General features: G+C 43.0%; 1 protein-coding gene across 1 annotated transcript in view; it reads left to right on the plus strand.

Moving 5' to 3' along the window:
• The window catches only part of CNTNAP2 (contactin associated protein 2), a 1,101,400-nt gene that overhangs the window by 696,579 nt on the left and 381,217 nt on the right, over window positions 1–23,604 (plus strand). Inside the window, exon 10 of the mRNA XM_068156823.1 lies at window positions 16,961–17,132. Coding sequence (XP_068012924.1) covers window positions 16,961–17,132 — 172 coding nt within the window. The remainder of the gene's footprint in view (window positions 1–16,960; window positions 17,133–23,604) is intronic.

Below are 23,604 nucleotides of genomic sequence, written 5' to 3' on the forward strand. Positions count from 1 at the left end.
GTCAAGTCAGTAGGATGACTTGACTTATGGCATTTCCAATATTTCACAGGACTAGTGGTGTAGACTCTTGAGGGAATATACCCAGTAAAATATAAAAAAATATGCAGAAATGTGACTATCAGACTGGTTGCATGTGTTATCCTGTTGACATTCTTTACTCACTTCAGTTAATGGGCAGAAGTGTTCAGTTTCCTGTAGGAGAAGACAGCAGACTCGATGCTGGTGTAAAATTCCCAGTGCTAATTAGGAAAACATCTGTAGCTATTTGGAACTAGAAGCAATCAAACTTAATTATGGAAATGTATTTAAAATAAGGCATTTTGCATATTCTTTCAATTTGTGTTCTATCAGAGAAGTAGTCTTGGAATCACAGAATTGTTTTGGTGAGAAATGACCTGTAAAACCATTGAGTCCCACCATTCTCTAACTCTGCCAAGTCTGGTGCTAAACCATGTCCTCAGTACCACATCTATGCCTACTCTAAACACCTCCAGGATGGGGGTTCAACCACCTGACTGGGCAGCCTGTTCCAGTCTTTGAGAACCATTTCAGTGAAGAAGTTTCTTCTAGTATCCAACCTAAACCACCCCTGGTGCAACTTGAAGCAATTTCCTCTTGTCCTGTCACTTGTTACTAGGGAGAAGAAACCAACATCCACAACAGAGAAGAAAAGTAAAATATCTGCAAAGGTTTACATGACCTAGCATTACCCAAAATGTTAAGCCAACTTGCCTAAGTATCCTAAGACTCACTTCTGTTTGCTGGGCAAATTGAAACACCCTGAAGATTAGTAACCACAGGAAAAGAGTTGGAGAGATCATGAGGCAGCTCCAGTGGCCTAATCCTGTAGGAGACACTGTTAGATTTGCATCCTGGTGAAAGGATCTTTTCCATAGAGGTGCTTGAAATGCCTCTCCAGAGATCTGCCATTCCAGTTAGCTGAGCAGACTAAATGTGCAAGTCAAGAAGAGTCACTCAAAAATTTGAAACCTCTGGGAGCACTGCCCTTCCTCATGTCAGATTCAGTCTTCAGTGCTTCACAGAAGGGTGAAATCAGAATGTGACCAATATATCAAGGATTTAAAGAGAAAAGATGTCCAAACCTGTATATGCCCTTGTCAGTAACCAACAGAAGCCCTGAAGCATTACAGGAGTGCACTATAAATATGGTGCAAACATGATGAACAGACATTATTGCACTTTGTTCAGTTCTTTGGCGAAACCAACAAATTAGACATCGAAGGTCTCTCACCACAACCTTGATTTACTACTCAAAAAATCAACCTAAGCTTCCATATGATTTCTTCCATTATTTTATCAATCTCCACTTCAAGACATATAAATCCTTTCCCCTGTTGCCTGCTTTACTAATTCCCAAGTTTCTCCTCTTGAATGATTAAAAAATGTTCCTTTTTCTCAAGTAGTGTTACTGTAAATAGAATATTTGGGGGGGGAGGGGGGGAGGTGATTCAGTAAATACAGACAAATGCATAATAGGTGCACATGTGTTGGATATGAAGAATGTTTTTGGAGACAGTGTTGGCACAGGAAGCTGCATTCAAGAATTTGGATGAATAGTTTCAAGATTACTCCTAGTTTTGCAATTATTTGTGAAGGCAGTAGAGCTTGAGAAATACACATAGAAACAATCTCCAGTCCTTAGGTCCTAGAATCATAGAACCTTCTTGTTTATTTATGAGGAACACTGGAAATGGCACACTTCCAGTTTCTCATTTGTGTCTCATATGTTCCAGTATGTCTTACCTGAAAGGGGTAAAAAAGATGTCAAAAAAGGCTAGAACTCAGGGTATGTGATCTGAAAACCCTAGAAACTGCATACACAGATATGTTGTAATAAGTATTACAATAATTTAGCTGTTATTTGAGTCAGTTTAAGGCTGGTTTTCAAACCCATGTGGAATGAAGACTTCACTACTTACTGTCCTCTCAAGGTAGATAGACTGTGCTGATAGCGAAGTCAGATAGAATGCAGCAACTACTTTTCTGTACTCTGTTGCTGTTTAAAGCCATGTTATCAAGACAATGCTACCTACAAGACAGGAGGATAAACAGTTTCAGAGAACAAGCCTTCTATGTCGCATTGCTGTGTATGTGGCCTTACATGTGTCCTTATGTGCTTTGTCAAATAAGGACTTCTGGGCTTAAGCTGTAAATGTGAAAACATTCCTCTCTTTTTCAGTGAGTCTAATTTTAGCCACATGAAGCCTTCTGTGAGGTCAGTGGAGTAGTTTAGATTCCCTAAGCCTCTTTATTAGTTTGTCCAGAGGTGGGTAAGTGTCCTGTTTTCCTTCATGCTCATTTGATGACACGTGTATGTGGCTTGATCACTTTAAAAACAAGATACAGAAAGCTGGTCTTTCACCTTAATTTCAGAAGCTGCAAGGCATAATCAGAGGAAAATCGCAGTGTTTATCTTTGTCTCTTTTCAATTCCAACAAAATCTTTAAATATTCTTTCGCTGAGATGTAAAATGAGGAATCAGATGAGTGTGCTCACTCAGTGAACAAGCTAGTAATTGTTAGTAGCCGTTAACTTGCCTTTCATTGAACTTCCCCTGCAAAAAAAATCCTTATGTTCCAAATTGCAGCAAAGCCACCCCACTCTTGCACAGCATAATTCTCCCCTAAATCCCGTTCTTGACCTTGTGGAAGAGTTCAATAATTGAATCCCTCATGTTTTTCCAAACCTTCCCCAAGATGCCTGTGTTTCATAGGGAAGCAAAAAAGAATCATCCACAGTTCTTACATTTTAACAAAGATCTGCCAAAGGAACCTATTCTCTTCCCCTTAGCCAGGATGTCTGTTCACCTCAGCATGTCCTCCATAAGGTTTTGGTAAAGCCATCATGGAGCTTTTGTTTGCAGAGCTTGCTGCACCACAGCAGAGGGGAATGGAAAAGAACTGGATAAAGGCATCCCTGTTTTGCTAGATGAACAGTGTCTGTGGAGCACATCCCCAGCTAAGTCATTGACTCTTTTCCTCATCACTTTGGTTTTGTGGTTGAGAGACAAAGAACAATGGGAGGAGAAGGAGACACAGAGGTTAGATGTAATTTTCTTGTCGTCTTTTATCAGCTTCTTCCTCAGCCTATTCTCTCAGCTAGATTCCATACTCCTTTTAACTACCAATGTACTATGCTGCTTAGAGTTTCATCTCTGCGGTAAAAAACCCTAAGAACACTGTGTCACTTTTCAAAGATACCTCAAAGTCTCACTCGAAGAGCCTTCACAGAACATAACAGAAATGAGGTGGACATTAGGGTAATTTACACTGTAACCAATTGTCCTTTCCCAATAGATGCTAAATGCTGTGTGTCTATATCTGGAATTTGATGTTATCCGTATGAAGTGAAAAAAAAAAACCCAACCAACTCTGGACTTTTTGCATACTTTACCATAGCTATTTCAATAATTTATCTTGTTTAAATGAAGCTATCACAGCTAGAGGATAAAAGGAACAGCACATCTCTAAGTTCAAAGCCAAAAAGGAAACAATGTTCCGGGCACAGGCAGAGATGGTTTACACAAGAAAAATTGTCATTGCCCAATCATTTATGATTGGAACTGGGAAAGCCAAAGCTCAGCTGGATTTGAATCTAGCTAGGGGTATGACAGGCAAGAAGAAAGGCTTTGGTAAGTATGTAGGCAGAAAACAGGATCATAGAATCATTGAGGTTGGAGAAGACCTCCAAGATCATAGAATCAAACTGCTAACCCAGCACTACCAAGTCCACTACTAAACTATGTCCCTTATGGGGCATCTATACGTTCTTTGAACACCTTCAGTTACAGTGAATCTGCTACTTCCCTGGACAGCCTGTTCCAATGCTTAACCACTATTGCCGTGAAGGAATTGTTTATAATATCCACCCCAAACTTCCCCTGGTACAACTTGAAGCTGTTTCTTCACATCCTGTTGCTATATTATGTCTATAATTATTTTGAAACTTTAAGAGTAAAAATGGTACATAAAAAAAAAAAAAATTAAAAAAAAATCAAAGTTTCTTTTGTATTTGGGAAGCTGCTTTATTCTTTACATAACTTTCCTCAACACTCTAAATTGCTTCTGTTATTTTGGTAGGAATCATTCAGTATTACAGCAGGAGGAAATCCATCTTGGCTGTATCAGTAGCATGATTTTCACTGTGTACCTTCCACTGCGTATTTCCAAGAAAACAAAAAATAAGCCTCCTTTCAGGGAAATAAGCACAGTTGTTTGAACAAGTAGCATATGTTCTTCAGACCTGAGTCAATCAATATATACTATCGTACATCTTGAAGCGCTTTCAAAAGAACTTTTAATGAGCCTGATGCAATTTGTCACAGTCAAGTCCTATAACTTGTTATTCAACAAAAAATCCTGTTGACTTCATGTTGAGTCACTGCCATCTGAGGCCATTGCTGCTGTGCCTGCTGAGCTTTTGAATAGACAGCTGCTGGGTTTAAGAAATCTCCTTTGCTCCATTGGACTTGATATTAATACTGGGAGGAAGAAAGAATGTTAAGGGTTATGCTTCTTAAGAGGCTATTTTGTGGTTTCAGTTTGAAGTTTTCATTCAGTTCCTTCGAAAGCAAATTGCTTGGGTTTTCTTTTTTATTAAAAAAGACAGGAGATTGAAGGTGAAGTCATTTCTGTATATTGCTTTCTGCTTTTTTTCTCTACTATACACATACCATGGTTTGAGTGAGCAGATTTGTAATAAATAGAGTGAAGGTTGGGTGAGCTGAGAAAGTAGAAATGAACCATAACCAACTAGCTGGAATTCTTCTCCTGAATTTTCTGATTGTGTGAGGTTGCAGATCAGTTTCTAAAATGATAACATTTTCATATCAGGGTTGTTGTTTTGATTTTTTTTAATTTGTTTTTTGTTTGTTTGTTTTGTTAGGTTTTGGGTGGGATTTTGTTTGTTGGTTGGTTGGTTTGTTTGTTTTTTTTTCCCCAGTGTGCATCAAGTTTATTTTTGGTTTTCTTGCAAATACACAGTGAAAGGTTGTTGTGGTCTATAAAAGGACAAATTAATGTTCATGAAGCAGAGCAATTAAAAAAAAAATTATAATTTTATTAATCACAAAAAAAAAATTCCACAAAAAAACACTAATCAAAACCTATTTACAGATTTGAGGGGTTCGGTTGTGGAACAGATACCTCACCAGCAGGAACAAGTAACAATTTAAACAATATGTACAAAAATCCAGAAACAACAAACATCACTTTAAAGAAAAGCAACCTCGGCAATGAAGCTGGCGATTGCCCACAACGGGGTGGGGGGGGAACTCTAGAATTCCCTAAGGAAACAGACCTTCAATAGATGCATATAAAAATCAGGTATTGTAATTACTCACTGATCCTGATACCTCGTGGCACACGTTAAGATCTAGACAAACCAAAATGGTGCCAACCACATGGAAGCTGCAGGAGCAGTTTCACTTTCTGTTGGTGTCTGCAGCTTATTACTGAGGCAGGATTTGTTCCCAAAGGATTTGTAGCTGAAAGCTTTGCAGAGAGGAGGTTTCTCAGCTGTAATCCTTTTGTATCAGCGCTTGCTCCTTTCTCCAGTCAAACAAAACTGTCCCAGGGACTCAGCTCCTCTGGGGTTTTGCCTCTCGGCCCATCAAGATGCGTGTCTGTCCTCTGGGCTTTGCAACGCTGAAAATAGCAAGGGGTCCTTGCTGTCTTGTCTGGGTAAACTGAAACACAGTTCAGCTTCCAAGTGAAGCTCGTGGTTCCTTCCAGAGCGTGGACAATTGCAAGATGACGCTCTGGCTCTTTGGGCTGATACTTATGGATTTCCCGAGGCAATAATGGCCAGTAGCAACACAGTTCTAGGGATAAAACCCTGGTATTGCAACCTATAGAAAGCCTTCTTTCAAAGCGTGGCCAAAAGCATGCCCACCTGGCTCATTCTGGCTCTGAAACATGTTCAGGCAAGCCTAAAGAACCAGATCTACTAACTTCTGCCTCATTGTCTGAGTCAGAGTAATTTTGAGGCTTTTTGTCCATCCAGGACAAAGGTATATAGTGAATCAATTCAAGTTACACCAGGGGAGGTTTAGGTTGGATATTAGAAGGAACTTCTTGACTGGGAGGGTTCTCAAAGCCTGGAACAGGGAGGTGGTTGAATCCCCTTCTTGGAGATGCGTAAAAGAGGCAGAGATGTGGTGCTGAGGGACGTGGTTTAGCACAAGCCTTGGTAGAGTTAGTGAATGGTTGGATTCAAAGATCTTGTTTTCCAACAAAACTCATGCTATGATTTTACATCTTTACAGTTATGATTGAGCTGAAAATGGAAAAGAAGAGGTAACAATGTGTTGATAATTCTATATCAATTCCAGGGATCAGTGCTGGGCCCCATCCTGTTCAGTATCTTTATTGATGATCTGGATGAGGGCATTGAGTCTATCATCAGTAGATTTGACACCAAGCTGGGGGCAGGTGTTGATCTGTTAGAGGGTAGAAGAGCTCTTCAGAGGGACCTTGACAGGCTGGGCAGATGGGCAGAGTCCAAGGGCATGAGATTTAACATATGTAGGTGCTGGGTTCTACACATTGGCCACAACAACCCCATGCAGTGCTACAGGCTGGGGTCAGAGTGGCTGGAGAGTGACCAGGTAGAAAGGGCCCTGGGGGTACAGGTTGATGGTAGGATGAACATGAGCCTGCAGTGTGCCCAGGTGGCCAAGAAGGCCAATGGCATCCTGGCCTGTATCAGGAACAGTGTGGCCAGCAGGAGCAGGGAGATCATTCTGCCCCTGTGCACTGCACTGGTTAGGCCATACCTTGAGTACTGTGTCCAGTTCTGGGCCCCTCAGTTTAGGAAGGATGTTGAGTTACTGGAACATGTCCAGAGAAGGGCAACAAAGTTGATGAGGGGTTTGGAACACAAGTCCTATGAGGAGAGGCTGAGGGAGCTGGGCTTGGTTAGCCTGGAGAAGAGGAGGCTCAGGGAGACCTTATTGCTGTCTACAACTCCCTGAAGGGAGGTTGTAGCCTGGTGGGGGTTGGTCTCTTCTCCCAGGCAATCAGCACCAGAACAAGAGGACACAGTCTTAAGCTGCACCAGGGGAGGTTTAGGCTGGATGTTAAGAAAAAGTTTTACACAGAGAGAGTGATTGACCATTGGAATGTGCTGCCCAGGGAGGTGATGGAGTCACCAACACTGGAGGTGTTTAGGAAGAGACTGCATGATGCACTTGGTGCCATGGTTTAGTTGACCAGATGGTGTTGAGTGATGGGTTGGACTTGATGATCTCAAAGATCTTTTCCAACCTGGTTAATTCTATTCTGTTCTATTCTAATCTATTCTGTTTGGTTCTGTTCCGTTCTATTCTATAGTTTGTAGTGCTAGGATTGTAAAATTAATTACTATGTTGTTGGGGTTTTTTTGCATAACATTCTAATTGGCATAAGGATAGTCTTTCCATGAATTTAGGGACTACTTATAGCCTTACACAAGCTAATATACTTAGTTTCATTGTTCAGATAATAGAAATTATGTAAATGTAAGAACAAAACTATAATTAATCAAGGAAAATCTAAGCTTTGTGAAGTATGAAAATGATTAAGACAACTCTTTAAACATTCAATTAATTATTGTTTTTGAATTTTCCCATTAAAGAGCAAGAATGTTGATCTTTAAATTGACCTGTCATGTTTAATGAGCACACTTTATTTTGACCTATAGAAAACATCTATATAGTGAGATGCTGATAGATAATATGCTTAAGGGAATTTTGGAAGTCTGAATGATAAATTTAAGTTGGTCAACACCACTAACCTGTTGTTAACAGAAGTGTCAAATTTGACATTTAAGATGCACTGAATACCTGAATGCACTTCAGATCATTCTTCAAATTTTAGATATTTATAGGCATTTTTTACCATCATAGCTCCAATAAAGTTGTTGCAACCAAGAGACAATCCTCATTTCTTGTAAATCCCCAGGGCTGGTTGCTACTCTCTGTCCTTAGATTTGATACAAGATAGGAGAATCTCAGTAAGAAAATACAGAATGCTGGAGAAAATACAACATGAAACCAGAAGTAGTTCAAGGTACCTAATTCCATTCCAAACAGGTGCAGTTAGCCACAAAGGGAAGTATTGTGTTGTTAGCTGCTCAATGCTAGATGCTTTCATATTGGTACCTTTGTTATCTGGACTGAAAGAAACAATAACTGTTGATTAAAATAGAAACCAATTGGTGGAAGTAAATTATGTGAATCTGTACCTTCATTGGTCCAACAACTTCTATGCTACTCTTTTCGGTTGAAGTAAATTCATCTTATTGATATTGTAGCCAGAAATTTGTGGTACCCAAAAATACAAAATAAGGTTATGTAGGAGCAGCAAATAAGATAAAAAAATTAATGCCAACATTGTAGATGCCACAATATACATCTCTTCAAGGCAGTAAATAGTGATTGAGTGGTTTATACTGCTTAAATCTCCCTAGGTGTAATTATCTCCAGCAGTCTCTAGACGTGTTTTATCTTCCTGCTGAATTTTTGCTAGAAGTGGAGTAGCAGTAACTTTGAAAAGTACTGTACATTTATTCTTTGTTAGAAAGTAGGAAGTTTATAAGTGGCATGTATTATATGAGTAGTGTAATGTACAGATTTGCGGCAATTTCATCATTATGTGGCTTTCTGTCTCTTCTATCATAGCCAATACAATAAGAGAGAAATTGCAGTAAAGTGTTATCTTGACTCACATTAGCCAAGACTGGTAATAAGTGATCATCTTTAATGCCTCTCTCTCCATCTCAGAAAGGGATGAAGGAAACTTCCTGCTATTGCTTCTGTTTCCAGTTATTTGAAGGAGATTATTGTCTGAATGGGAAGATCGGGACAGCTTTGGGGTTCATTTCAAAAGAGTTGTTGTTGATTTGTATTTCAGCTTTTTTGCCATGTATGCACCATATTTTATTTTGTTTTTTCAACTGGGAACCCACTTATAAAGATAGTAAACCCTTCCTTTATAGACAGCAGAAGGCATTGCCATGGTTTTAACTTAGTCAGATGATACCCAAAATATTTTATAATTTTGTTTACATATTCCTCTACCAGGAGGTAGAATTGCCTTTGTATTAAGAACTACCAGAGGGGAAAAGTCCACTTAAATCCTTCATAATAAGTGAACCATGTTCCATTACATCATGTTGTTTGTATTAAATCTGGAACAATCTCAGTGTCATGATTTAGAACCATAGAATCATTGAATCACTTCATCTGGAAAAGACCTTTGAAATCATCAAATCCAACCATTCTCTGGATCTACCAAGGCTGAAGTTAAACCATGTCCCTCAGCACTACATCTCTGCTTCACTCAGAAACTACCAGGGATGGGAATACAACCACATCACCTGGGAAGCCTGTTACAGTCTTTGAGAACTCTTCCAGTTAAGATGTTTCTTCTAATATCCAACCTAAACCTTTCCTGGTGCAACTTGAATGCATTTGCTCTCATCCTGTTGGTTGATACTAGGATCAGAGACCAGCCCCCGGCTGACTCCAACATCTTTTCAGGATGTTGAAGAACAAGAAGGTCTCCCCTCTTCTCCAAAATAAACAACTCCAATTCCTTCAGCCACTCCTCAACAGACCTGTACTCCAGACCCTTCCTCAGCTTTATTTCCCTCCTATGGACATGCTGCAGTGCATGAATGACTTTCATGTAGCAAGGGCACCAAAACCCAGTACTCAAGGTGCAGCCTCACCAATGGTGAGCACAGGAGGACAATCACTTCCCTGGTCCTGCTGGTTACACTATATCTGATACAAGCCAGGATGCTGTTGGCCTTCTTGGCCACCTGAGCACATGCTGTCTCATATTCATCTGGATGTCCATCAACCCCCCCAGGTATTTCTCTCCTGGGCAGTTTTCCAGCCTTTCTGCCCCAAGACAGAAGCATTCATGGGGTTATTGTGACCCGAGTGCTGGACCTAAAACTTGGCCTTGTTAAGTGCCATACAATTGACCTTGGCTCATTGATCCTTCCTGTCTAGATCCCTCTGTAGTCTCTCTTTTGATCACTAACAGTTTCTAGGTAAAGCATTAAAATGTGGATACAATTTTCTCTTCTGTTTCAAAGAAGATGTTTATCTTTCTCTTGTACCTTTCCTGAGGACTCTTCATTTTAATTTGAATAGCTAACTATTCTCAAACTTCTTTGAAGTAGGCAGGAATTGGCACTGTTTAGCAACTGGTAAAATCAAGTGGTTTCTGAAGCAGGAGCATGAAAAAAAATGAAAATAAAAGAACCTCTAGCCACTTTAAAAAGTGGTCTTTCCTCAGTGGGGCACTTGTTCATACACTTGTTCCATCAAGCAGATCTGCTGCTTCTGTTTCAGCATGAATTAAGTTGCTTTCATAACATGAATTGCCAACTACTTACATAAGCTCTTGTCAAAATAAGGACTACGGAATACATTTATTTTCTTGCAAATAAATTAACTCACAGGAGTATCCAGTTTTGCTATTATTTCTGTGAAAAGAATCATACATATCCTCTATCAGTTAATTTCTGATGCAAACATAAAAGATATTTAATTTATTGTAATTCTTTTATGAGCCCTCAAACGCTGACACTTTAAACCAAACAACACTTGTAACTGAGCCACACTCCATGCCAGCGAAATAAAACAGCATGTCAAAAGATCAAAAATTATTGTCCAATAAGTAAATAATATGAGATATATTACTGTAGTGATTTGGACAAGTTTCAGTGTAGTTATAAGACTATTTTACTTATTTTTTCCCTTCATGCTTCTGTTAAGATGGTACCTTACCCCGACAGTAATATTTAATCTCTTCTTCCCAATGGATAATAACATTTTATATCACAGTATCACACAGTATCACAGTATAACTGAGGTTGGAAGAGACCCCGAGGATCATCGAATCCAACCTATCACCACAGACCTCATGACTAGACCATGGCACCAAGTGCCACATCCAATCCCCTCTTGAACTTCTCCAGGGACGGTGACTCCACCACCTCCCTCGGCAGCCTGTTCCAATGATGAACAACTCACTCGGTGAAGAACTTCCTCCTCACCTCGAGTCTAAACCTCCCCTGGTGCAGTTTGAGACTGTGTCCCCTTGTTCTGGTGCTGGTTGCCTGGGAGAAGAGACCAACATCTGCCTGGCTACAACCACCTTTCAGGTACTTGTAGAGGGCAATGAGGTCACCCCTGAGCCTCCTCTTCTCCAGGCTAACCAATCCCAGCTCCCTCAGCCTCTCCTCATAGGGCCTGTGCTCAAGGCCTCTCCCCAGCCTTGTTGCCCTTCTCTGGACACGTTCAAGTGTTTTGATGTCCTTCTTAAACTGAGGGGCCCAGAACTGGACACAGTACTCAAGGTGTGGCCTAACCAAAGCAGAGTACAGGGGCACAATGACTTCCCTGCTCCTGCTGGCCACATTATTCTTCATGCAGGCCAGGATGCCATTGGCCTTCTTGGCCACCTGGGCACACTGTTGGCTCATATTCAGGCAGCTGTCGATCAGCACCCCCAGGTCCCTCTCTGTTTGGCAGCTCTCCAGCCTGTAGCTCTGCATGGGGTTGTCGTGGCCAAAGTGCAGCACTCGGCATTTGGACTTGTTGAATGCCATCCCATTGGACTCTGCCCATCTGTTCAGTCGGTCGAGGTCCCTCTGCAGAGCCTTTCTACCCTCTAACTGACTAACATCTGCTCCTAACTTGGTGTCATCTGCAAACGTGCTGATGACTGACTTGACCCCCTCATCCAGATCATCAGTGAATTTAATATCCTCAGGGCAATCAGGAGGAAGTATTCCAAGCTCACGACCCTAGACTTTAGGCGTGCAGATTTTGATCGCTTCAGGGATCTGCTAGCCAAAGTGTCGTGGGACAAAGCCCTGGAGGGAAGAGGGACCCAGTACAGCTGGTCAGTATTCAAGGACCACCTCCTCTGTGTCCAGGAGCTCTGTATACCAACAAAGAGAAAAGCAGGTAAGAATGCTAGGAGGCCTGCCTGGGTGTGCAAGGAGCTACTGGACACACTATTACTTAAAAGGAAACTCTACAGGAAGTGGAGGGAAGGACAGCTAGAACAGGGGGTATATAAGGAAGCTGCCCGAGCAGCAAGAGTCCTGGTTAGGAAAGCCAAAGCAGAGTTTGAATTGAATCTAGCCAGGGAGGTTAAAGGGAATACTAAGAACTTTTACAGGTATATTAATGGGAAGAAGACGACTAGGGAAGGTGTGGGCCCCCTCAGAAAGGAAAATGGTGACATGGTCACAAGTGATGAGGAAAAGGCTGAGGTACTTAATAACTTCTTTACCTCAGTCTTCACTGCAAGGGCCTCTAGCCACACTCCTGATATTATGGAAGTCAAAGCCAGGGATGGGGAGGAAGAACTGCCCATTGTAAGTGCAGATCAGGTTCGTGCTCATCTGAAGAACCTGAAAGTGTTCAAGTCCATGGGACCCGACGGGATACACCCACGGGTACTGAGAGAACTGGCAGATGAGGTTGCTAAACCCCTCTCTATTATATTTCAAAAGTCATGGCAGTCTGGGGAAGTCCCCACAGACTGGAAAAGGGGAAACATTGCCCCCATCTTCAAAAAGGGTAAGAAGGAGGAACCAGGGAACAACAGGCCAGTCAGTCTCACCTCTGTGCCCAGAAAGATCATGGAGCAGATCCTCCTGGAGTCACTACTTGCTCAAAAGAATAGTGAAGAGGTGATTGGGAACAGTCAGCATGGCTTTGCCAAGGGCAAATCCTGCCTGACCAACCTGGTGGCCTTCTATAAATAGAATAGAATAGAATAGAATAGAATAGAATAGAATAGAATAGAATAGAATAGAATAGAATAGAATAGACCAGGTTGGAAGAGACCTTCAAGATTATCATGTCCAACCTATCACCCAACACCACCCAATCAACTAACCCATGTAACCAAGCACCCTGTCAAGTCTCCTCCTGAACACCTCCAGTGACAGCGACTCCACCACCTCCCCAATGAGCAGGTGACAAAATTAATAGATGAGGGGCGAGCAACTGATGTCGTTTACCTGGACCTGAGCAAAGCCTTCGACACTGTCCCGCACCACATCCTGGTCTCCAAACTGGTGACACATGGGTTTGATGGGTGGACCACTAGATGGATAAGGAACTGGCTTGATGGCCGCACCCAAAGAGTGGCTGTCAATGGCTCCATGTCCCAGTGGAGGCCAGGGACAAGCGGAGTCCCTCAGGGATCAGTCCTGGGACCAGGCTTGTTCAACATCTTTGTGGGTGACATGGACAGTGGCATTGAGTGCACCCTCAGCAAGTTTGCTGATGACACCAAGCTGTGTGGTGCAGCAGACACGCTGGAGGGAAGGGAGGCCATCCAGAGGGACCTTGACAGGCTGGAGAGGTGGGCACAAGCCAACCTCATGAAGTTCAATAAGAGCAAGTGCAGGGTCCTGCATCTGGGTCGAGGCAATCCCAGGCACAAATGCAGGCTGGGCAATGACTGGCTGGAAAGTAGCCCTGAGGAGAGAGACTTGGGGGTGCTGGTGGACAAAAAGCTCAACATGAGCTCTCAGTGTGCACTTGCAGCCCACAAAGCCAATCAGATCCTGGGCTGCATCAGGAGAAGTGTGGCTAGCAGGTTGAGGGAGGTGATCCTCCCCCTCTACTCAGCCCTGGTGAGACCCCACCTGGAGTACTGTGTCCAGTTCTGGAGCCCCTATTACAAGAGGGATGTGGAGGTGCTGGAGCGTGTCCAGAGAAGGGCCACAAGGATGATCAGAGGGCTGGAGCACCTCTCCTATGAGGACAGACTGAGGGAGTTGGGGCTGTTCAGTCTGCAGAAGAGAAGGCTCCGAGGTGACCTAATTGTGGCCTTCCAGTACCTGAAGGGGGCCTACAGGAAGGCTGGGGAAGGACTTCTCAGGATCTCAGGTAGTGATAGGACTAGGGGGAATGGAATGAAGCTAGAGGTGGGGAGATTCAGGCTAGATGTGAGGAGGAGGTTCTTCACCATGAGAGTGGTGAGACCCTGGAATGGGTTGTCCAGGGAGGTGGTCGAGGCCCCGTCCCTGGGGGTGTTTAAGCCCAGGCTGGACGAGGCTCTGTCCAGCCTGATCTAGTGTGGGGTGTCCCTGCCCATGGCAGGGGGGTTGGAACTAGATGATCCCTGTGGTCCCTTCCAACCCTGAATGAAACTATGAAACTATGAAACTATGAAGATGTTGAAGAGGACAGGGCCCAGCACTGATCCCTGGGGGACACCACTGGTGACTGGCCGCCAGCTGGACATGGCACCATTCACCACTACTCTATGGGCCCGGCCCTCCAGCCAGTTCCTAACCCAGCACAGAGTGTTGCAGTCCAAGCCACGAGCTGACAGCTTAGCCAGCAGTTTGCTGTGGGGGTGGTGTCAAAGGCCTTGCTGAAGTCCAGGTAGACCACATCCACAGGCCTCCCCACGTCCACCAGACGGGTCACCTGATCATAGAAGGAGATCAGGTTGGAGAGGCAGGACCTGCCCTTCCTAAATCCATGTTGGCTGGACCTGAGCCCTTGGCCATCCTTCAGGTGCACAGTTATTGCTGCCAGGATAATCTGCTCCATCACTTTCCCTGGCACTGAGGTCAGGCTGACTGGCCTGGAGTTCCTCCATCTGACCCTTCTTGTGGATGGGGACCACACTGGCCAGTTTCCAGTCATCTGGGACCTCATTGGCGAGCCAGGACTGGAGGAAAATGATGGAGAGTGGCTTGGCCAGCTCATCTGCCAGCTCTCTCAGCACCCTAGGATGGATCCCATCTGGTCCCATGGACTTGTGAGTGTCCAAGTAGCTCAGCAGGTCCCGAACTAATTCCTCATGGATTTCCGGGGCACTACACTGCTCCCCGACCCCATCGCCCAGCTCAGGAGGCCACTCCTCCTGAACTCCTCCTGCCTTGCTGTTAAAAACTGAGGCAAAGAAGGTGTTCAGGACCTCAGCCTTCTCCTCGTCTTCAGTCACCTTGTTCTCCTCCAGGTCCAATAAGGAGTGCAGGTTCTTCCTGCCCTTCTTTTTATTGTTAATATATTTGTGAAAATGCTTTTATTGTCTTTGACTGAGGTGGCCAGCTTCAGTTCCAACTGGGCCTTTGCCTCCCTAATTTTATTCCTCCATAATCTAACAACTTCCTTGAACATACCTCGAGAAGCCTTCCCCTCCTTCCAAAGGTGATACAGCCTCTTCTTCCCCCTTAAATCCTCCAGGGGCTGCTTGGTCATCCAGGCCAGTCGCCTTCCCCGCCGGCTTGCCTTTTGGCACATGGGAACTGCCAGTTCCTGTGCCTTCAAGAGCTCCTGTTTGAAGTAGTTCCAACCCTCCTGGACCCCTTGGTTCATGAGGGCTGGTACCCAGGGGACTTTACAAATAAGTTTCTTAAACAGGCTGAAGTTCGCCCTCCAGAAGTCCAAGGTGAAGGTTCTGTTGGTGCTCCTCCCTATCTCCCTGCATATTGAAAACTTCACTATCTCGTGGTCACTGCTCCCTAGGCAGCCTCCCACGATCACGTCTCCCACCAGCCCTTCCCTATTGGAGAACAGCAGGTCAAGCAGAGCCTGTCCCCTTGTAGGCTCACTTAACAGCTGCATCAGGAAGCAGTCCTCCACTCACTCCAGGAATCTTCTGGACTGCCTCCTCTCTGCTGCTATCATCCCTCATATAGCTTGGCTAACATTTAGAATAGCTTCAGAGACAACCAACCATAAAGGGGGAGAAGTCATTATATTTCACACAGTTATGGAGCTGGAAGGTGGGATGGGACCTTAAAGATCATCTAGTTCCATCTCCCCTGCTATAGGCACAGACACCATCCACTAGACCAGGTTTCTCAAAGCCTCGTCTAACCTGGCCTTGAACACCCCCAGGAAGAGGGCATCCACAACATCCCTGGGCAGTCTGTTCCAGTGTTTCACCACCCTCACTTTAAAGAATTTCTTCCTAATATCCAGTCTAAATCTTCCCTCTTCCAGCTTCAATCCATTCCTCCTCATCCTACCATTCTGTGATTTTTCAGACTTTCTACATCCTTTGCAAAGAAGCTGTTGTCAGCCATTCTCCTTTCTTTCCCTCTCATCTTAAACAGATTCTGTCTAAATTATTTTCTTGAAGCTTTTTCAAGGGAGTTCATTGTTTAAGATTTATAAATAGTGAAAGAGGCTCCCCAGCATCTTACAGAGGACATTTTTCTCAAGGTAAATTGACACACTCACTTCTGAAGGGCATTCAGTTGAACAATTGCATACAAATATACTCTTTCTTCCTGCCTCTTAGCCTGAGTTGAAACACTAATTCATTCTCATCTCCTATAAACTACCTTCAGAAAGACAGGCAAATGAGCATGTTTGGAGCAAAACCCAAAGTACTACAGAATGTCCTCAGAGTTCTCACAAGATGGCCAGGACTTTAGATTTTAGGGCTAGTTCTAAGTTTACAGAAAGTTTCTAGTACAAAAGTCCACCGTGCCCAGGAGGCCTAGTTCTAGCAAAATCTGAACTGGAAATTCACTTCATGGAAGACATGGAATATGACTCAGAAAAATCTGAGAAATGGCAATATATAAATATAAATATCTTTCTAAATATAGCAAGATTAATGTTTTTTCTCTTCCCTTAATCTTTGTACAAAGAGGGAAGAATTGAGAAATAGCAACAGAGGGCTGGAGGAAGAAAAGGATATCAGAAGATTTCCATCCCATAGACAAAAAGATAATGAAAGAATGATGGGCTGTACTGTATAAATTATTGCAGGTCATTGCCAATGACTTATATTGGTGCCACTGCAATATCATCTGATAACTATACAATATTTTCTTCCCACCTTGCCTTTCTCTTCCACTGTCTAGAAACATATTTTCCTGTCAAAAAATACTGGTTTGAGCAATAGTATATAAATTTAATAGTGCTCTTTATTCTACTGCTCTATAGGATTGCCTGTGCAGATGAACGACTCGGATCACTTGCTGTTTCAGCATTCATTTCAAGGATGCATGCAGTTTATTCACGTGGATGATCAGCTGGTGGATTTACATGCAGTGGAGCAAGGCCAGCTGGGAAGCTTTGCCAATGTCACCATTGACATGTGCGCCATTATTGACAGGTGAGTTGTGGAGTCATCACTGACATTCTAATGCCCTGATACATGTCCTGCATATTCTGAAAATACACAGCAATACAGAGAAGGTGGTTCTGACACTGCCTGTGATTGTGTCAAGGCAGCACTACCTTGACTTGGATGATGGATCTTGGTGGAAACAATGTGTAAGTGACAGAGATGATGGCTTTATATTGTAGATTGTGCAGGGTGCAGTGGAAAATGTATCTCCAATCTCCCTACCCTCAGGCAGAGGAGGACGTGAAAAACTCTTGTAAGTCATATTCAGCCCACAAGTTAATAACATGGCTGTACTGAACAGAGGGAGCTCTCCTGAGAAGTCACATATTTTGTATGTCTCTTAGACAACTCCTATTGAGATCGTTTTGTGACTAGAAATTGTTCTTCCTAGCTTCAGTGCCTGCTGGCTTCACTGAATTCCACAGAGAACTGAAATAGATCCACACCCTTGCAGAACTGTGCATGTGTTAGTGTTGAGTTTTTTTCCCCAAACTGAGAAGAGTAAAAGTTATGGAAGACTTTTGCCTTGAGCTTCTTCAACCACTTAGTGTGTTAATTGCTGTTGTTCCTAATGAATAATTTCTTCTTTGGTGGAAAAAAAGAAACAAACAAAAAACAAAACCCAACAAAACAAACCAAAAAGACAGGAAAAGAGCAAGGAGCCCAAATGCTGAATGGATGCAGCTTGGCTTATCATAGAAAATTAGCTCCATATTAAACCTATTGCAGGTCTGCTGGAAAGCTGAAAATAGCTTTTTTAGAGGTCTGCTTGGAATGAAGTAAAGATTACAAGATCATGGAAGCCTAGAGTAATTCAGGTGACAAGCAGCAAATGGAGTTCATGTGGTCTAAGCTCCAGATAACACAGGGCCAAAGCTGCATCAGGTTGCTCAGGGCCACATCTTCCTGAGTTTTGAGTGTCTCCAAGGAGGGACATTCCAGGGGCTGAGTGATTGGATTGCATCAGCAAAGGTCTGCATAGCTGTGGTAAAGAAATGCATGTGCTTTTGATTTCCTCCTGTAATCAAGAGAACCTCAAAGTGATAAATGCCACTGTGGAAAAAATGAAATATGGCATACTGCTTGGGTCTCAGAGAATGCTTACTCTTCCTGAAATCTAGACATCAGTTTGCACTAAACAAGTTGTGATGGGTTGATCATGGCCAGCAGCCAAACACCCATCTTAGCTTTTCCTCACTGCTCTTGGGAGATGGGGAGAAAAATAGACGGAAGGCTAAAAGACTTGTGGATTAAGATGACAATTTAATAAGAATGGCAGTGTAGTTTAAAAAAAAAAAGCAAAGAGGAATTAATTGGCTACTTTTCATCAGCAGGCAGATGTCCAGCTTCTTCCTAGAAGCAGGGCCTCAGCTCATTTAATGTCTCTTACAGGAAGAGGAACTCCATAAGCCAAAGCATCAACCCCCTTCCTCCTCCATTCCCTGAGGTTTTTTTTTAGGCTTGTTCTGCAGTGGATTTTTTTAAGGATTGGATATAATCTAGATTGGTTTCCAACTATCAGGCTTATATCTGGTTAGTTCATGGTTCAAAACAAACCCTTTTACAAGCAGCAGCAGCACCAAGTTTTGGGTCTGACTGGATTTTCATGGCTGTCTCATTAACACCTGCAAATAAGAGCTTGCAAGCACTTCTGCTGAAGTATGCCAGGATATGTAACAGTTTCTATGTGTGCTGTATCTCAGTTTCATTTCATTTCCTTGGAAAGGTTAAGATACTGATGGCTGTGATGCTGGGATCCTTCTTCCTTTTTAACTTGCTTGACTCTGAATCACAAAGGCTTTGGTCATCATCAAAATGGAAATTGCTTTCACAGCCACACTTGAGTGAGGACCCCCACTGGGCAAAAAGATGAGCTGTCACATCGAATTGTTCTTACAGCAGACTTCAGCCATTGGAGGGGCGGAATGTGAAACTGTAACCAGTGACAATTGTCATCGTTAACCAGAGTGGATAGGAAGGAGGGGAAAGTTAGAACATGACAAAGGGTACTGAGAATGACGAATTCAGAGACATTCAGAGAGGCCAGTGGAGGATACAATGTTGCTGAGGGCACTGAAGCATCTCTGTGAGGGAGAGGACCTGAGAACCTGAGGCTAAATACTCTGGAGAAGAGCCGCTGGAGAGGGGATCTTCTCAGGGCTCAGCAAGAGCTAAAGGGTGGAAGCTGAGAGGATAGAGCCAGACTCTTTTCAGTGGTGCCCAGTGATAGGACAAGAGACAATGGGCACAAACTGGAAGCCAGGAAGTTCCATCTGAACAGAGGGAAGAACTTCCTTGCTGTGAGGATTCTGGAGCCCTGGAGCAGGCTGCCCAGAGAGGTTGTAGAGTCTCCTTCTCTGTAGAGATTCCAGCCCACCTGGACATTGTGATCCTGGGAAACCTGTTGTGGGTGACCCTGCTTTAGCAAAGGTGTTGGACTGAATGATCTCCAGAAGTCCCTTCCAACCCTTACCATTCTATGATTCTGTGAGTCTCATGTTGCACTTGCCTGTAACAAGCTGGATGTCTGAAAGAGTTTCTGCAATATAGTTATTGTATGTTTTTTAAGATGATGGAAGAATAATTACTTTAAAATGCTGTAGTTTGGATGTACAAGTGTTGAACCACTGTCTTTTATTTTTAGTCTTACCCTACTCACCTGAGCATTTTGCTATTGCAGAGCCTACAAGCTGTTATCTTACTAAAAGGGAACACCAAAGCTAAGGAGCATTCATTTTTTTATCAGTGGCCAGATGTTATAAATGCATATAATGTCCTGGAGGTATATATATATAGTAATTGCAGGCAGTTAAAATGCTACCAAGCGAAAATAACCATCCCTGTTTCTATATCTTAATTAAAGTAAATTCTATTATCAATGGAAGTTGCATTGTTGTCACAGTAATCAACACACTGTACTGCTTGTGACAGCACAGGTCCCTGTATACCTCCTTTACTTATCATTAACAAACTCACTTGTTGTTACAGTCCAGATGGTGCAGTTGTACTTTCGGCTTTTAGCACAGGACATTGAACAGGAATTATTACTCACAACTAATTCCTCCCAGCAGTCTCAGAGAATTCTAGCCTGACTTCCTCTGGCCTAGAATTTATGGGTTTTAATGACAAAACAATGAGGAGATACTAAAATGCAATTTCAAAATACATTGTCCAATCTGTTGTTGTAGATTATGCAGAACATATGCCAATTTTACTGAATACCTCTGTGTGCCATCAGAGGTGATGTGGCAGAAATGGAGGGAAAAAAATGAGAAATTTTTATGTAGCCACTTCTAGCATTTTATAAAATCATAGAATCATTTTGATTGGATTGATAATCATCAAGACCAACCATCCCCTAACTTACCAAGTCTGATGCTAAACCATTGCAACTGTACCAGTGTGCAGACTGGAAGCAAAACCTGGCTTATGCTTCATTTTTTCCCTAGATAAGTTCACACAAAAAAGGGAAGTAAAACAGGACTATGAAGAGCTCAAACCATACCATGACTTTATTCTGCAGATGTTCCTGGCCATCTGGCTGGAAATCACCCCTTACATATGCCTCCTGCCTCTCCTCTCTCCCTCTCCCCAGTTTTCTTTGGTACCATACAAATTTGTTATGTGGAAAGGGAGAAGAAAGCTGCCTTCAAGTGCTTTTCAAGTGCATTTACTTCATAATCCACCTCAGTCCAGAATAGTGACTTTGTAGACACAGATTATAGCTCAGGTGACAGTCACAGTGCTTTTAATAGTGTGGCATTTGTCCCCTGAGTACTAGAGTGTGACAGCTGCCATATTACTTAACACAGATCAATAGACAGTTGGAAGGTTAAAACTCTACAGAGCTGACCACAAAACAGGAATGGTTTAATTATTTTTCGTAGTTTATCTTAGGTTTCTGAAAGTTTTTTTTGACTATGCAAAAATCTCATTTAGTTCACATTAAAACAAACAAACAACAAAAAAAAAAAAAAAAAAAAAAAAGAGAAAAAGGAGGAGGGAATGCAATAAAAATAGGGGGAAAAGACATCAGAAACCCCAACAAATAGAATGAACTGGGTTTCCCATTTATACACAAACTTTCTCCCTTGCACACAGGAGAAGTTTTAATAACTTGCAAAAGTTGCCAGATAGTGTGTCCAATGAGAACTAAAATAAATGTTGCTTTGGAGATAAAAAGCTGATATAATAACAGTTGCTTGGCTGAAGACGACTGTGCAGCACTTTGGTATCCCCAAGAAACTGGCTGCAACTTCCAGCTGTTGTTAGTTAGAAGAGAGCTCCTCCAGAGAGCAACCCAAGTGAGGATATTTTAAACAACCTTTTGGGCCTGCAGGCTAGTCAAGTGAATTGTTATGAGCTGGTTTTATCACGTCAAATCAACCTTACTTAGGGATTTCATGTGTCTTGGTGATGATGCTAGCATGGACTTCATAATAAACTTTCCTCAAAAAAAAAGTATTTTTCACTTGATTCTTCTTTATCTACTGTCACCCTCCTCCTTTCTCATCTTGCAAGGGGAGCATAATCTTACATCAGTTGGAGCTCTGCCATGTCCTTGAGTTGTGCTATAAAGGAAAATCAAGTTCTTTTCAACATAGCAACAGTTTTTATAATACAAAAAAATGTACATTCTAGGTCATTCTAAAACAATTTAATGTGAGCTGCATATGGAAAAAATATGTGATAGTCATTATGATTCACTTAGAATTTGTTGCAAACAGCTAATTAATCAAGTAATGTCTGAAATGGCCAAAGAGGAAGGGCACAGTTTCTTTTGTAAATAGTGGGGTCATTTTAAGGAATGCTTATTGCATTAATTGAGTCAATAATAGTAGGAAATCATAGTATCATAGTATCATAGTATCAGTCAGGGTTGGAAGGGACCACAAGGATCATCCAGTTCCAACCCCCCTGCCATGGGCAGGGACACCCCACGCTAGATCAGGCTGGCCAGAGCCTCGTCCAGCCTGCTCTTAAACACCTCCAGGGACAGGGCCTCAACCACCTCTCTGGACAACCCATTCCAGTGCTTCACCACTCTCATGGTGAAGAACTTCCTCCTCACATCCAGTCTGAATCTCCCCACCTCCAGCTTCATTCCATTCCTCCTAGTCCTATCCCTACCTGAGATCCTGAGAAGTCCCTCCCCAGCCTTCCTGTAGGCCCCCTTCAGATACTGGAAGGCCACAATGAGGAAATACCTCAAGGAGGAAAAAACAGCAGTCTTTTCTTTTCCCCAGAAGACTGGAATTCATTGCCATTTCATTCTGTCTGAAGACAGATCAGTGGAATACACTGAAGTGTCACTAACTTAAATGATAAAAATTGTTTATTTACAGAATTTGAAACAGAGGTATGTGCAGTGAACCAATATGTGAAGTAGCTGTGACTCTTCTTCCAAAAAGGGGTGTGAGAAAGAAGATACTTTCTTTTCTGTAATTTTCAGCAAGGACTGTATTCCCTTTAGAGCCTGGATGATGGAGCTCGGAAACTTCAAAAAGATAAAGTGATGCTGATTAGATTAGGGAAGCTTCCACTAAAGAAAACCCAAACCACAAAACCCCAGCACCTGGGAATGTAGAGGGCATCATGGACAGAAGGCAGAAAATGTGTGAGGTTCCCTCTGGAGAACAGTATGACTAATGACCTGGACTGTTAAATGACTTAGAAGTGTAATCAGTATCTGTCTGAGCAAGTTAGAATAGTTTGAAATGCAGATGGTTTGAACACTGCTTTAGCGTTATGCCTTTGACGTGTTTGGTGGGGTTTTTTCTTTAGTGGCTTTAACTTATGTTACACAGGTTACTGTAGTCAACAGGGTTCTTGTGAGACCCTTTCAAGCAACTGGGAGTCCTGGTGGACCATGAGTGCCCTGCTGGCCCAGAAGACCAATGGTCTCCTGGGGTGCAGTGAGAAGAGTGTGGTGAGCAGATTGAGGGAGGTTCTTCTGCCCCTCTAACTCTGACATGGTTAGGCCACATCTAGAGTATTGTGTCCACTGCTGGGCTCCCCAGTTCAAGAGAGATAGAGTACTACTGGAGAGAGTCTAGTGGAGGCTGCAAAGATGCTGAGGAGACTGGAGCATCTTTCTTACAAGGGACTGAGACCCCATTTTAGCCTGGAGACCAGAAGCCTGAGAGGGGATCTTCTCAATGCTCAGCAGGAGCTAAAAGGAAGGGGACTAGAGTATGGGGCCAGACTCTTTTCAGTGGTGCCTAGTGACAGGACAAGGACAAGGACCAAATAGGCACAAATTGGAAACCAGGAGGTTCCAGCTGAACAGGGGGGCAGAAATTCTGTGTTGTGAGGGTGCCAGAGCCCTGGAGAAGGCTGCCCAGAGAGGTCGTGGAGTCCCCTTCTCTGGAGAGATTCTAAACCCACCTGGACACAGTGATCCTGGGCAACATGCTCTGCTGTAGCAGAGGTATTGGACTGAATGATCCCCAGACAT

This window comes from Melanerpes formicivorus, unplaced genomic scaffold (assembly GCF_026170545.1).
Source record: "Melanerpes formicivorus ecotype bairdi unplaced genomic scaffold, bMelFor1.0.p_v2 SCAF_35, whole genome shotgun sequence".
Lineage (NCBI taxonomy): Eukaryota > Metazoa > Chordata > Aves > Piciformes > Picidae > Melanerpes > Melanerpes formicivorus.